The sequence below is a fragment of the Mesoplodon densirostris genome, chromosome 6 (assembly GCF_025265405.1).
Source record: "Mesoplodon densirostris isolate mMesDen1 chromosome 6, mMesDen1 primary haplotype, whole genome shotgun sequence".
In the NCBI taxonomy this organism is placed as follows: Eukaryota; Metazoa; Chordata; class Mammalia; order Artiodactyla; family Ziphiidae; genus Mesoplodon; species Mesoplodon densirostris.
Genome location: NC_082666.1, coordinates 40,174,425 through 40,190,877, shown reverse-complemented (window position 1 = coordinate 40,190,877; position 16,453 = coordinate 40,174,425). Strand labels below are relative to the sequence as shown.

The window sequence follows — 16,453 nt, the reverse complement described above, 5'->3', positions numbered from 1 at the left end:
AGACATCGGAGCTGGAGCACTGGGGATAGAAAACTGCATGGGACTCATCATGCAGACAGTCATTAGTGCAAAGCACTCATCTAAAAATGAGTGTAAGGGAAAGGAATATACCAACATATATTTGCCACCTAATATTTTATTTTTTGATATCTTGAACTGAAAGCTCAAATGAAAGCTAAATTAATTCTTTAAATTAATTCTATAGTTTAAAAGTGTGATGGCAGCATTTTTTTAGACAATAAATATTTGTTTTAAGCTGCCAAGTTTGGGGGCAAACTCTCACACAGTAATAAAAAGCATGAGGAAAACAGGTTATAGCTATGTGAATAAAGAGCTCAGACCTAGAACCTACCAGCCAGAACACCAAGGAGGTGAAGGCAGTAATTTTATGGAGAGAACACCACTGAATAAAAGGTGTTTTTTCCCTTTCTATTACCTATTTTTTCTCTTCCCTTTGTGGAGTCTTTTAATTTCCAAATCCTTCCTCCTTCCTTATTATCCTTATTTCTGATCCTATTCTCACTTACTTACTTCTTTCCTTGATGGAAACTGTTTACTTTTACTGTACTTAAAAAATAATTTCGGGGCTTCCCTGGTGGCGCAGTGGTTGAGGGTCCGCCTGCCGATGCAGGGGACGCGGGTTCGTGCCCCGGTCTGGGAGGATCCCACATGCCCCGGAGTGGCTTGGCCCGTGAGCCATGGCCGCTGAGCCTGCGCGTCCGGAGCCTGTGCTCCGCAACGGGAGAAGCCACAACAGTGAGAGGCCGACGTACCGCAAAAAAAAAAAATAATTTTGATATTACAACACCATAAGAAAAGATCCTTTCCTGGAAGAAAGTGCCCAACTAGTGAAACAACAGTGGCAACACAGGCAAGATTTGATTACTCATTTGTTCTGTGCCTGTCAGTCTCCTCTACGAGCTCAAAACCAAATGCATACCTCAAACAGGAAACTGAAATTTAATGGGCAGTTCGAATGGTAACACAGGCATTTAAACAGAAAGAGATGGAGAATCTGTTTCTGGTTGACAGAGGGGGCCAAAGTAATAGAGATTAGGTGCTAAGGAAAGATCACAGACAGATGCAAGTCTAAATCCACAGGGAAAAATCAGTTCAGCCTCTCACTTTTTTTTTTTTTTTTTTTTTTTTTTTGCGGTACACGGGCCTCTCACTGCTGTGGCCTCTCCCGTTGCGGAGCACAGGCTCCAGACGCGCAGGCCCAGCGGCCATGGCTCACGGGCCCAGCCGCTCCGTGGCATGTGGGATCCTACCGGACCGGGTCACGAACCTGTGTCCCCTGCATCGGCAGGCGGACCCTCAACCACTGCGCCACCAGGGAAGCCCTCAACCTCTCACTTTTACAAATAAAGAATCGGAGACCCAGTGAGTTCTGTGGCTTGCCTTAGAAAATCCTATCTCATCTATTTTCCTCCAAGAGTCAGCCCCTGCAAAACCTCCACTGTGAAACTCTCCTTCCCCTCAGCAACTTAGTCAAAGCTCCACAGTACCAACCATCATCCTGACTCTGGCTGATCTCCTTAGGTTTCTTTTTTTCCCTGACTGGAAGCTCCTAGAGGGCAGAAATTGTGAGCCATGTTTTCCTAGGGCTTGACATTAAAAAAAAAAAAAAAATAGTGACTATATACATTCACATGAAGCTGGCTGGTGGTAAAGCCAGGACTGGAACATTTCAACCACAGTGGTACAGTCCATGGGGGCAGATCATTACAACAATATGGGCTTTAGAGGAGTAGGATCCTGGATTTTATTAGTTCTATATTCTGAGAAAAGTGACATATTTAGGCTAATCCATAAATACCTATCCTGCAAGCCTATCAAGAATTCAATTAGACCCACTATGCAATCCATAGAGAATAGTGCTCAGCACAAAGTGAGCAATGCCCCTCATTCTACTTCAATCCTACAACCCAAACTTTCCCACATTTTAACATTTCTGAATTAAGGATGTGTCCCACATCCACTAGGTACACTTAAAGGGCATATTATTTCTTTTTTCTAAAAAGTGGTTATTCAGTCAATGAAGTACCTAACAATGAGTGATGCCTTTAAATGCAGGAAATTCAACAGTTTCTTTTCCTTTCTCCTGCCATCAACAGCATTGGCCTAGCTCAATGTTTTTCACACTTTTGGTCACGACCTATAGGTGGATTGTAAAATCAGTTTTGGGTCATGAAAACCATTAAAAAAATGGTATAGTGAATATGAATTGTGCATAATAAAAGCAAGCATTTTTTCATGAAATGTGTGGGTGCATGTGTATAACTGTATGTATGCATATATACACATGTATAGAAAATGTATTTCTGGTCAAAGGTTTTTTGAGAAACACTGGCCTAGCTGAAATATATAAATTTAGGGCAGGTAAGTGTGGCCCTGGTAGGCAAATACAGTGATGGCTTTGCCATTTTAGATTAAGAACTTGAACAAGCTAAGTGGGTAAAGGAGGAAGCGTCAACTTAAGGGGGAAGAGGAAGCAAGAGGCATTAAGTGAAGAGGAAAAGGAATAGAATGAAGATGGGGGTGGAGCCAGCAAGTTTGAGTATATGCAGTGCACCCATGCATGTATGCTCATGGAACCAAATGCAAATGTTGTCCCTTCCCCACCTAGTTCAAGCTCCTTCTAATGACTTAGAACAGGCTAGGAAAGAGATACTGTATAATTCTCTAAACATCAAAGGGGAATATTCAGATTATTTTTGATTCTACTATCATTATATTATGCAATTAGTCTCTGACTTTAAAAATATGAAAAGTAAATATTACATTAGCTAACAATATAGTCAAATCAAGGCAATAAACCTCCACTATATACCTTCAGATGTGCCTATTCACCCTGTGCTAAGCTCTGGGACAACAAAGAGAACTAAAACCACAGTTCCTGCTCTTGAGAGGCATTCAGTCTTCCAGGGCATCAGACAGGCAAACCAACAATTATAAAGCAGTGTAGTAAGTGTTATAATTAAGGGAGATACTGGCAGCTATGCACACACTAAGAAAGGTTCCTAACTCAGCCCTAGCAAGGCTATTTTGAAGAAGATTTGAGGACATGAGATGAGAACAGAGTTCCAGGCAAAAAGAACTGCATGTCGCAGGCCCAGACATCAAGCACTGTTAGTAATTTAAACTGTCTACAATGCATGTGGTATAGCTGTGGAGGATTAAACAGGAAATGAGGCTAGACAGGTAGGCAGGAGGTCAGTGAAGGGACACCTCCCCCAAAGTATCCCCAAATTCCTCTTAACCTTGGGTAAAACCAAACTGTCACCCCTAAATAATGGCAGAGCCATGGCAGGATTCAAACACTGAAGAATTTTACACATGGAAAATGGTGTGTGAGTTAATATGAAATTGCAAAACAAAGAAATTATTTCATTATTATAACCATTTTACACTGAATTAAAAATGAAGTTATAACAATCATCTGGGAGTTTCTGCCCTCTAATTCAAGGAGTTCTGTTCTCCTACACATCTGCATGTATGTGTTTGTTTGTGTGTGTTTATCTATATACACATACACAAACATATATGGACAACAATAAAGGGTGCCTTCTTTGTAATGGAACAAGGAATACATTTGATAAGTTGTCTCATGAAAAATCAGAGAAAGGCTTATAATTTAAAGTTCTGTGTTTTGTTAAACAATGCAAAGATTAAAATTATCATTAGGAGTTTGTATTTTGAGAGGACATGCTTTGGATTCTTACCATATGCTAAGATAAAAGGATTCCAGCAAGTTTTTGCCAACAGTTGACCAATTGTGGGGAATCTTTCAATAATTGCACTTGAATCCTATAAAAGAAAATTATGTTTTGGTCAGTAAAAGGACACTACGCAACTCAGAAAAGCCTGAACTGCCATTATAGGTTGAGGGAGCTTGAATGTTTCTTGTTTAGCATATATTTTAGAAAAGTAGGGGGAGAAAAAGGTTAGAGAAGATCTTTAGGTAAGTAATTCTAATAAAGTTTAACAAGCAATCACCATACTTCATCCTTAAACCAGGCCACCAAAACTAAGAAGTATAAGTTTAAGTAAAATCAATATTATTGCAGCATTAACTTCATTTTACTCATATTTAAGTCAAGAAAGGCCACTTTATCTAAAAAATAACAAAGACTGCATAATAGTGAAAAAAATATATAGGTGATTAATATCTATATAACACCATATGTTCATCCTGGGGTTTTTTTCTAACATAATAAGAGAAGTTCCTGAGTCAGCTCCAGTAGCGCTATCTCAAAGAAGGTTTAGCAGGACAAGAACTCTGGAACTTGTAAAAAGAAATAAAAGCAGCCAAAGCATATAGATACATATCTCTGTTTATTACTATTTTGATTACTATATGCTAAATGACATCATACTTGTCTGCAACGACCTAAAACCTGACACAAAAAATGATCAACCAAATAGAAAACAGCTTAAGATTAAAAAATACACTTGCTGTTGTACACTTGGCCCTTTCCCATTTCTTTACCTTTCAAGAAAGTTAAAAAATAAGACCAAACTGGGCTAACATGCACGTAAGCTGAAATGATAAGCATTTCCTACTGCTGAAGCAATAAATTCCTCACATTTGTCTGAGCATCAAGGTCAGTCCTGGACTTTCTGGAATCACTTTAAGGTCAAGTTACAAAAGTCTCATTGCCAAAAAACAATTTTAAAAGTTAGCATTAGTTGTTCATACAGACAGTATCTTTTCTTCTACTTTCTAAAGACATGTGAACTCATATTATCACTATGAATTATTCTTCAAATTTCCTACTTGCTTCTTTGATTAAGGAAAGAAAAGTATAACACAAGAACACCTACATTAAATGACAATTTTGCTTTTCATTTTGAAATTAGAAAATAAGTATAAACAAATAATATTTTGATATTATGAAAATACATTAATTCACAAAAATGCCTATTGCAATGAAAATAAGAAATCTGTCAAAATGAAAAAATACCAAATTTTGAACACAGTAACTTAAACAACAATAGTGAAGACACTCATAATCTTAATATTCACAAGAAAAGTCCACTTAAAATATTTATAAAGAAGAGATCTTAACATTTATCATCTCTTAGTAGAGCCCACTTCAGAATAGGGTTGAGAAAAGAGTAAGCATTTCAGCAAACCCTTCAATATTTAAAAGATACAAAGGCCTTTAAAAGAAACCCAATTATTACCTGACAACAAGTGTCAAAGTCTTGTTTATTTAAAAACAACTTGAGGGCTTCCCTGGTGGCGCAGTGGTTGAGAGTCCGCCTGCCGATGCAGGGGACACGGGTTCGTGCCCCGATCCCGGAAGATCCCACATGCCGCGGAGCGGCTGGGCCCGCGAGCCATGGCCGCGGAGCCTGTGTGTCCGGAGCCTGTGCTCCGCAACGGGAGAGGCCACAGCAGTGAGAGGCCCGCGTACAGCAAAAAAAAAAAAAAAAAAAAAAAAAACTTGATTGGTCGGGAAGTCTCATGTGACAATATAACTAATCAAGAAAGAAAAGACTAAAGTCATAATGAATCAGACACTAGGAAACCACATCCCGTCTACAATATTTACAGGTAATTTGTCTGTCTAATCTTTCAATACGTTAGGTCAATACCACAAGTCCCTGGACTGCATTCAGGCTTAATAAAATCTGGTAAAGAGTTCCTGATGTCACAAAATAACCTTATTATTTTGGTCCACTACTCACCATCTCTTTCAAGGATTCATACAACTGCCTCAGGAACTCCTGGAACTGAGGCAGGTGAAGACAGGTGTCTTGTTGGGTCTCCAAAGTGGATGCCTGGTCCCATACGGAAAGCTTCTGCATCCAAAACTGAAAATCAGAAGGAAGGCCTACTGAATCTTGAGCCATCTCAGAAAAAGAGAAAAGGTGATGTACCTTCACAGTGGTTTGTCACACACTGAAGGAAACAGTGAACACACATCAAATCTATAAGAAAGGGGGAAAGAAATGAAACATTTAAAAAAGGATCTTTTATCAATGCCTTCATAACCACTGATGAGTGAAAGGAGGATTACAAGGGACCAAAATAGCATGCCTTCTGTGAAGTCATCTTTGAGTTATTTTAAAATGTGTCACCCAGCTGTATCTCCAATTTTTACCATCTGAACTTTTTATCATGAGTAATATCATTACACTAAAAGTCATTATACCTCCATAGGCACATGCTAATTATGTACAAAAAGCACAGCTGATAATACTTTATATCTTCTTTTTAAGATTGAGCTATTTTTAAATGTTCTGAATATGAAGTTCATTTGAGTATTTTAATGTAATGGGAAATCAAAAACATCCATGGGAGTTTCATAATAGTCTGTGCCTAAGAAATGTTTTTGAAGTTCTTATGTTTTATATGCACTTCTGGCTTCTCATTTAGGTGTAAAAAAAATCTCTATGCATTACTGTCTAATGAATTTTCTTCCTAGTTTCTCAATTCTGAGAAAAAAGTAAAATAATTCATTCCACATGCACCAATTTGACCAATCTGCTTAATTTAATTAATGACTGCTATATATGCTTGGTCTCCATTCACAAGAAGAAATCATATTTTGGTAAAATAAGATAAACTCCAATTGTTGAGGAGGTATGCCAGTCCTAAGTGACAGAAAATAAAAACTCACAAACCTGACTTACCACATCTGAAGTACATGTTAAAAAGAATAGTGGAGTTACATGCAGAGTGAGCGAGTACCTCAGGCAGAGATAGGTAAATAAACTCCAGGTGCCTCACCACCATCCCAGCTCCTTGCCATCCACACCCATGGGAAGCATACTGGGCAAAGAAGGGAAGGCTACTTCTCAACAGGTGCAGGCTTTTACAGACTCATAGTTTCCTGGGGCAGGGATAATACTCAGCTATGTAATTTCAAAAGATTATTCTGCAAGTGGTAAGTGAGTTTAAATCTTCAACAGTGATAATTAACAGATAAAGTGCTCCCAATTAAATGCCAATAACATCAACAATGGAGGTTTTCATTGCTAAACAGGAAAATAAGAAAAAAAATAGGAAGATTGTACAATTTTGCTGCAGTGCAAAAAAAATCTAGACCAGGAAGATGAATGTTTTAAAATAGTACTAAAAATTTAGTTTTGAAAAGTACCATAAAATATTTTAAAAGTTTAATTACAGAGGGAATATATGCATACTGTCAAATGGCACATACATAGCCAAAAATCTAGATGTCTGATTCCTCTTTCTCTATCTTCTTCATCCAAGCCACCACCAATACCTGTCAATTCTACCTCTAAAATAAATATACGTGATTTCATTTGACCTCATTCATTTCTTTCCATTTCCACTACTGCCATCCCAATCCCATTCCTGTCCATTTCTTCCCTAGAGTCTTCTATCTGGTCCCACCTATTCATCTCCAGTTCATTTTCTACACTGTCAACAAAAACAACTTTCCCAAATGTAAATCAGACTTAGTACACTCCTGCTTAAAACCCCCTTCAATACGTTCCTTGGAAGGAAATCTCAACCCCCTGCAGAAAAGATACCGGCTCCTTACCAGAGTCTCCAAGGCCTTGTAAAACATAGCTCCAGCACATCCTCCCATGTCCTATGTTGCCTCTCCCCAGCTGACCAGAGTCCACTCCAGGCCTTTCATCTGTTTACCAACACACCAAACCCTCCTTCCAGGCTTTTCTGCGATGCCTCCACAGCTCTGAGCACACCGGTTAATTACCCTGGGCATTTACTTGTTCACTCAGTTATTATTGCCTCTACTGGTACATGCATTCTCTGTCTTCCTTGAATTTAGCCCAGGTCTAGAAAATACTCAATAAATGTTGAATGAGGAAGTATTTTTCAAAGTATAGTTCTAAGCTAAATGTTATAACAAAATGCTTTTCCAGGTAGAGCAATTTAATTTTTAAAAGGTAACTCCCCCCAAAAAGAAATTTTGAAGGTATTTTTATGTTACCTATGTAAAACTTAATTATTAATATCCCATTTTATAAATATAGTAATAGCTTACATATTCATATAATTACTATGCTTTTGGCAATATATTAAATACCTTATGCATACTAGCTAATTTGATCCTCACAACAACCCTATGAAATGGGTATGTACTACTATCCTCATTTTACAGAAGCACAGAGAGATTATGCAACTGCCCAAAGAAAGATTATGTAAAAGCCAAAGGAAGTAACTGTTAGTAACTAGCAAAGCTATGGTTGTGGAATTTGAATTCAAAGACTTCAGCTCTAAAGTCCATGCCCTTAAACAAAGAAATAAACTGAAGAAACAAATTGATGAATTTCTAACATGTTTCATATGGCTCTACATGTAAGTCAGTTTAGATATTTAGGGATATCAAATTGAAGAACTTTTTGATAGAAGAGACAAGAAACTATTTTATTTTAACAAAATTACAAACAACCTTTAGTTTAGCAAAGGAAATGCATCTGACTGTTTTAAATGGAAAAAGCTTTAGGGATCATGCAGTGCAGTGGTCCTGGATGCTCTATTTCACAGCCTATCTGGGGAGTGGGGGCAGTGGGAGTAGGGAGATGATAGTGGTTGTGAAACAGGTGGTACCCTGGTTGTGATGGTAGCAGTGGAGGTGCTGCTGGCATTTACTGTCCAAGAGCCAAGGATGCTGAACACACTGCAATGCACTGGGACAGCAGCTCAAAAAGGAAAATGGTCTTCCCCCAAAGGCCAACCAACGATGCCCCTACTGAGAAATGCTGACCTAATCTGCACACTCTGGAATGGGCATCTGTTGGTTTTGCCTGTTTACCATTTGCCATTTTTAGTTATAACACCTTACTTTTCCTTTAGGGAAGTATCTCCTCTATATTCCCCAAGTCTTGGCAGGTCCATTAATCAAGGTACCTATGCCATCAGTCAAGGGGTGAGATGATGATTCAAATTAGGCAAACTAGGGGCTTCCCTGGTGGTGCAGTGGTTGAGAGTCCGCCTGCCGATGCAGGGGACACGGGTTCGTGCCCCAGTCTGGGAAGATCCCACATGCCGCGGAGCGGCTGGGCCCGTGAGCCATGCCTGCATAGCTTGCGCGTCCGGAGCCTGTGCTTCACAACGGGAGAGACCACAACAATGAGAGGCCCACATACCACAAAAAAAAAAAAAAAAAAAAAAAAAAAAAAACAAATTAGGCAAACTAGACTCTCTACTGGGAATCTGAATCTTGAGCAGATTGCCATAAAGGTGGAACTAAGTCATTCAAAGATTCTCTTAGTCTAGATCCCTATGTCATCTCCTTAACAAGGTATGACTTTTCAGCTTTCTCTTTAATTCTGTCAGCTACCCAGAGGCCGTCTAATTTTTTTTTTTTTTTTTTTTTTTTTTTTTTTGCTTAAATTAACCACTATTGGTTTCTGTGATTTTCAGTAAAAGAACACAGGGCTTCCCTGATGGCGCAGTGGTTGAGAGTCCGCCTACTGATGCAGGGGATACGGGTTTGTGCCCTGGTCTGGGAGGACCCCACATGCCACGAAGTGGCTGGGCCCGTGAGCCATGGCCGCTGAGCCTGCGCGTCCGGGGCCTGTTCTCCGCAACGGGAGAGGCCACAACAGTGAGAGGCCCACATACCACAAAAAACAAAACAAAACAAAACAAAACAAAAGAACACAAACTGATATAGTCTGATGTTATACAGTATCGGATACAAACTGATACCAGATAGTGGGCTGCAGACAACAGACCTTTGGATAAAGGAGGGGAATTTAGAACTGCTACTGGGCCAAGTCAGGTAAAATGACAGTGAAACTTCTGTTCCTATTAGGGAACTGGAAACCAGAAGTCCATGGAAGAAGAAGGTAATACAGATCAATGAGGCATCACCCTCACACAGGGGTCCTGAATCATTATACTCTTCTAGTAGGAATGGCCAAGTGAAACCACTTGACTATCAAAAAAAAAAGTCACATATCTGATGACTTGCAGAGAACCTCACTGCCCAGCTGAGGGGCCAATGGGTCTTAGTCAGTGATATTAGGCTGTCATAAATGTAATCAAATGGTGACTCCAACTCAAGGTGTACTTTTAGATATGAATCCTAACTGGAGCAAATTAACACTACCCTTGGCACATAGAATACAGTTAAGAAGCTGGTAAATGCATTTCTCCATGGCGATAAACTGAGGACATGAGAAAGCAGTTGACTTTCATCTGACTCAAAGATATCAATTCCGGATATAGCACATTACACTGGTCTACCATATTGAAGATATCAGGCTGATCAAAGTAGGAAGATATGGATGCCTTGTTTGTATTCCATATGGTGGGATATAAATCCCATGAACATACAGGGCCTGCCACTTCAGGAAGTTTCTTGTAATCCAATGGTCTGTGGTCTGGTCAGGATATGCCCTTTAAAATGAGGATATACCAGAATCTAGTACCAGTGGTTGCCTCCATTGTGGAGACCTAAGTAGATGGATGATAAGTGCAGGAAAGGAAATGTCCTTTTCTGTACTTTTACTGTACACCTTTTTGCACCTTTTCAATTTAATGCCATGTGTACTAGTTACTGACTCAAAATTAATAATAATAAACAAACAAAAAAGAAAGTGAATGATAAGTGCTATACCTTACACCTGCTAAGAAGCAAAATGCTTGGCTGATACCTCTGGGATTCTGAAGGTCACATATACTACATGGGTTTTAGACCATTTACCTGCTTCTACCCACCTGCCTGGCAAGGAGGAAATGTGGGTAGGCCCAGAGGACTAATCACGATACAGCTAATCTGTCCACACTGAAGTGCTCCGCCACTCAGCTACGATCCAGCAGATCCGACACTCTTAATAGCCTGTGTGGAAGACCTGGATTCTGGAAAAACCTTAGGGCAGGCCTCAGTGACTGGACTGATCTTCCAAGCCACAAAGCTGGGTGTACCCAGCAGCACTCTATCATCATGTGCAAATTATGCCTGCTTGGTCAAAATGCATGAGTGAGGTTTTTGGATGTTATCTGTATATGTTTTGCTTGCTATGTCACATAATTTTTAAAAATTCCCTTCTCTTTCATTTTCCCCTCTCCTACGACTGCATATATAAAGTATATGATTAGTAGATAAATTTGCTAAAATCTATAATTTACAGATAATAACAAAGATGGGAAAAGGAACTGACATTATCCAGAACCGCTGGACTTCAAGCTAGACGCATTAACCAGGCATTACTTTTAATTACCTCCCTTTTTGGAAGGAAGAGAAAGCTAAATTATGTTAGTGGAAAGTGTTTTAAAAATTCTTTGTATGGAAAGCAATAGGTTTGAATGTCTTGAGTAACCAACAAGAGACAGTGGGCGTATCTGTTGTTTTTGCCCGCCTAACACCCTTTTCCTGTTCTTTTAATATACAGTCAGCACTCCCTATCCACAGGTTTTGCATCTGTGGATGGAAAATTTTTTTAATTTCAGAAGGTTCCAAAAAATTTGCCATGCACCCGCTACTATTTACAAAGCATTTACCTTGTATTTACAACTATTTACACAGCATTTACATTGTATTAGGTATTGTAAGTAATCTAGAAATGATGTAAACTATATGGGAGAATGTGTGTAGGTTATATGCAAATATTATGCCACTTTATACAAGGGAATTGAGCAGCTGTGGATTTTGGTATCTGCGGGGTCCTGGAATAAACCCCCTGCAGATATCAAGGGACAACTGTATACACACCCCACTTATGCTCTGAAGAACTGCCCTTCTTTTCCATATAGTTTTAATGAGACTGGTTTGCCTCCTCAGAAGTGGAAGAGTTACACAAGTCTAACAGATAAAACTAACAGCTAAGGAATACACTATACAAATAAAATGAGTTTATGCCCTTTTTATCTGACATAAACCGTAGACTTTCACCCATTAAGGAGAGTACTTTATGATGATCTCACTTAAAATACAAATTGTGTGGCACAAGTGAAATTCTTTTTATGATGTTTTCTTTCTTTTTCTTTTCTGGTACTGTTCAGTGAGTATTTTTTAATATTCAAAAAAAAAAAAGTAGGGCTTCCCTGGTGGCGCAGTGGTTGAGAGTCTGCCTGCCGATGCAGGGGACACAGATGGGTTCGTGCCCCGGTCCGGGAAGATCCCACATGCCGCGGAGCGGCTGGGCCCATGAGCCATGGCCGCTGAGCCTGTGCGTCTGGAGCCTGTGCTCCGCAACGGGAGAGGCCACAACAGTGAGAGGCCCACGTACCGCAAAAAAAAAAAAAAAAAAAAAAAAAAGTAAACAGCCAAATGAATCCTATGTACCCTTTAAACAGTTCAAACAATTATCAAGATTTTCCATTTTTAAAGCAAATCACAGATACCATATCACTTTACTCAAAATACCTTGATCTGTGTCTCTTTTTTATAAAGACTTAGAAGAAACTTAACTACAATATCTCTTTCATATCCAATAAAGCCAACAATGCTATCATCTAATAGCCCTTCTATGTTCAAATTTCTTAAAAACTTCCCTTTATATTTGGATCGTTTATAATTGGATCCAAACAAGATCCACACATTGAATGTAGTCAGTACTGATATTTCTCCTTTAATCTGTAACAAAATGATGTAAAAAAAAAAAAGGCTTCTCTAATCTGTAACAAGTACTCTTCTTTTTTTTTTAACCTCTTCATATCATTTATCCCCAGGAAAAACCAACACATTTGACCTACAGAATCTCTCACACTTGTGCATTTAGCATTTCTTGTGGTGGTCTTTAACATGTTTTGCTCTCTCTTCTATATTGCTTGCAAACTGATAGCTAGACCTAGAGGTTTCATTAGATTCAGGGTTAGTTCTTTTGCAAGAATACTTCATTTGTGGTGTTGTGTTCTTTGAATCAAATCAGAAGTCACATATAATATCGGGTTGTCTCATGTATCATAATGTTGAAACTGATCAGTGGTTTCAGGTATTGTCAAACAAATCCATCCATTATAAAGTTCACCACCACCTTTTCTCTAATGGTTTTAGGATCTTCTGATGATCATTTTAGGTCCATCAGAGGTTGAAAAATAGTGATTTTTCTAATTTTATCCATTCTCCTGCTATTATGATGTTTCCTGACGTATAGAAGTTGTACATTTTTAGGTAGTCAGGTTAACAATCTTACCTTTGGAACTCCAATGTATGTCTCTCCAATCCTGTGAAATTGCCAAAAGTCTGCTAACTTCTCTCACTTTTAGTAGTACAGGCCCTCTTCTAGGTTCTTGGTCTCTCCCAGCTTCTCAAGAAGTGACAAATGCCCTGAGGTTGAAAAGCTGCTGTAAAATGTCTGCTCAGAACTTTGCACCTCCCTTCATCCCAAGATCTTAACCCCTTGAGTCATGAGTACCTTCATAGTTCTCCAGTATCTTCCAAATATGTTTTATCTGGCTTTTCTAACCACTCTAAATTAGCTGGAGGTAAAGTCTATAATAAGTTCTCTTGATTAACCAGGATAGGTGAGGTAGAAAAAAGTATGATACAGACTATATCTAATGCAAACATACTTTCTTTAAAATTGCACCCAATTTCAGTACTATTTCAGACTATATAGTTGAGACCAACCTTCCTGCTGAAAGTTATTCTATAAGGCTACATGAAATATAAAAACATAATTCAAAAATCACCAAAGAAACAGCAAGATAGTGCGGAATTTTCAGAGAAAGATCTTGGCACATAAGGTGGCACAGGCCTAGGGAGGCTTTTCTGATCCTGAAGAGGTAGTTTAAAGACAAAACAGCAATTCTGACAGCCTTGCTAGAGAGTAAAAGTAGGAGGCCAGGCCTGTCAAAGTGAGGTCTTGGTAAACCACCCCACATTGAGGACTGCACCCACAGAGGTCCACCCTGAGAGTATGGGTGACCCAGAAGTAAACCAGCCTGCATACAGACTACAGCCTAACTATGAAACTGAAACTGAATTAAGGTGGTCCCAGGTTGCTAGTGCTGCTAGGTACCTGCAAGATGCAAACAAAATTCCTCTCTGGAGAAAACTAACATCATCATACCTTTCTAATTATTTCTGAAAATAATTTTTCAAATCCAACAAAATTAAATAATCAAAGACAGGCACACAGGAAGAAAAGAACACATGAACAAGAACCCCAAAACAATGGACAAGAACAACAACAAAAAAAAAACCCAAAACAGAGAGGTACTCAAGATAGTTCAAAAACTAGACAAAAACTATAAAGTAACTAAGAGGGTCCCTTATGAAGATGAAAGCCAAAATTTCATCAAGGAACTGAAAATTATTTTTAAAATGACCCTGTAGATGAAAAACAAACAAACAAACAAAAAAAGCAGGAATTCTAGAACTAAAAAAAAACTGAAATTAAGAATTCAACAGACAGGTTTAACAGCTAATTAAACACAGTTGAAAAGGGATTTGATAAACTTGGAAGATATATTAGAAGAAACTATCCAGAATTCAACATGGAAAGTAAAAACAGTGGAAAAATACAGAAGAATGGATAAGATACACAGAAATACAGTGAGAAAAAGCTAGAAAACCTATCTTCAATGCAATGAAAGGAAGAAAGGACCAACCTAGAATACTACACCAAGCTAAAATACTCTTCAGGAATAAAGGTAAAATAAAGCCCTTTTGACACACTGAAAGAATCTGTCACCAGTAAACCTGCTCTAAAGGATGCTCTTCAGGAAGATGGAAAATGATTCCAGATGGAAGTCTAGAGATGTCAGAAGAAATGAAAAAATAATAAAAAATGATAAATACATGTGAAATTTTAAATTAACACTTATGATATAAAATAAGAATAGTATTATTGGGGTTTTATACATATATATACTGAAATTAAAATATACAAAACAACAGTACATATGCCAGGAGAATGACAGACTAAAGATTTCTAAAGTCCTTGCATTTTCCAGGAAAAGGAGGATAAAAGTGTTAACATTCGACTTTAATAATTCAAAAAAGCATACCATAATTTCTAGGCTATCCGCTAATGGAAGAATAAAAGACAGTATAGAATCTCCAAGATATCAGAGGAGAAAAATTCATAGTAAAAAACACTTAACCCCCAAAAGGGCAAGACTGGAGAGAAAAGGAATATAGAATAGACAAAATAAATAAAAAGCACACAATAAGATGGTAGATTTAAACTCAAATATATCAGTAATTATATAATATGCAAATAGATTAAATTCTACGCGTAAAAACCACAGATGATCAGTTTTGAATTTTTTAAAAAGCTAAATGTTGTTACAAAGACACATCTAAAATGTAAGGATGTAGGAATAACAGAGAGGCTAAAAGAAGAATAAAGAAAAAAATGCCATGTTAACCTAACCAAAAGAATCAAACAGAGAGGGTGGGAGGGAGGCACAAGCAGGAGGGGATATGGGGATATATGTATATATATAACTGATTCACTTTGTTACACAGCAGAAACTAACACAACATTGAAAAGCAATTATACTCCAATAAAGATGTTAAAAAAAGAAAATCAAATAGTTTCAATTTAAACACACTTTGGGGCAAAAAGCATTACTAGAGGTAAACGGAATCACTTCATAATGATAAAATGTTTAATTTACCAGGAATACATGACAATTTAAGTTTGCATGTACACAATAACATGGGAATGTAGAACAACATATAAAGCTTAAAATATAACACAAAAATTAACATAACTACAATGAAAAATAATAAATTCCAATCATAGCAGGAAATTTTCACACACTTCTCTCGGTAAATCATAGGATAATCAGACAAAAATCCATGAATTACAAGTTTTCCCTCAAAGCACACTCTAAGCTTATGTGTTTATGTACACTAGTAGAATGCTCGTAGCAGTATTATTCATAATAGACCTAAATTGAAAACAATCTATATGCCAATCAAGAGTAGAATAAATAAAATATTCGTACAAGGGAATACTATGGAGCAATGAAAATGTAGAAACTACTACTACAGTCATAGAGATGAACTGACAATCACTGGTTGAGAGAAAGAAACCAACCCATAAGAATATATAAGGTATGATTCATTTATATAATGTTCAAAAACAGGTAAAACTAAACTGTAGTGATTACTCCAAAAAAGCCAGGAAACCTGCTACATTTAGAGGAAAGGAAGCAGTATTATTGGGAGGGTATGTGAGAAAGGCTTTCAAGATGCTGGCAATATTCTATTTATTGACCTGGATGGCAGTTACATATGTATTAATGTTTTAATAATTTATTAAAGTGTAAATCATGTTTATGTACTTTTCTACATGTATTATTTCTACAACTACAGAAAAATTGTTTTAACTTCTAGCTACATATTTGCCATACAGATATCACCCCAAAGTAAGGAAAAAAAGAAAACATAGTATAGTTTGTAAATGCGAATCAAGACATAAAGTACTTGATGAACAAAATAAAAGGTTTTAAATTGTTGAAATAGTCTGCATTTTCTATTTTTTAGTTCAGTTCTCTGTTTGAAAAAATTAAAACCACCAGAATTGGCCAGGGATACAG

General features: G+C 37.7%; 1 protein-coding gene across 5 annotated transcripts in view; it reads right to left on the bottom strand.

Moving 5' to 3' along the window:
- FANCC (FA complementation group C) overlaps nucleotides 1–16,453 on the bottom strand; it is a 291,379-nt gene that overhangs the window by 193,899 nt on the left and 81,027 nt on the right. For 2 of the 5 annotated variants that reach the window (XM_060101949.1, XM_060101951.1), the window contains exons 2-4: nucleotides 13,093–13,226; nucleotides 5,698–5,940; nucleotides 3,726–3,810 (exon numbers count right to left, since the gene is read on the bottom strand). In XM_060101949.1, coding sequence (XP_059957932.1) covers nucleotides 3,726–3,810; nucleotides 5,698–5,862 — 250 coding nt within the window. In that variant the 5' untranslated portion in view covers nucleotides 5,863–5,940; nucleotides 13,093–13,226. The remainder of the gene's footprint in view (nucleotides 1–3,725; nucleotides 3,811–5,697; nucleotides 5,941–13,092; nucleotides 13,227–16,453) is intronic. The other 3 variants (XM_060101952.1, XM_060101950.1, XM_060101953.1) reach the window with 3 other exon arrangements.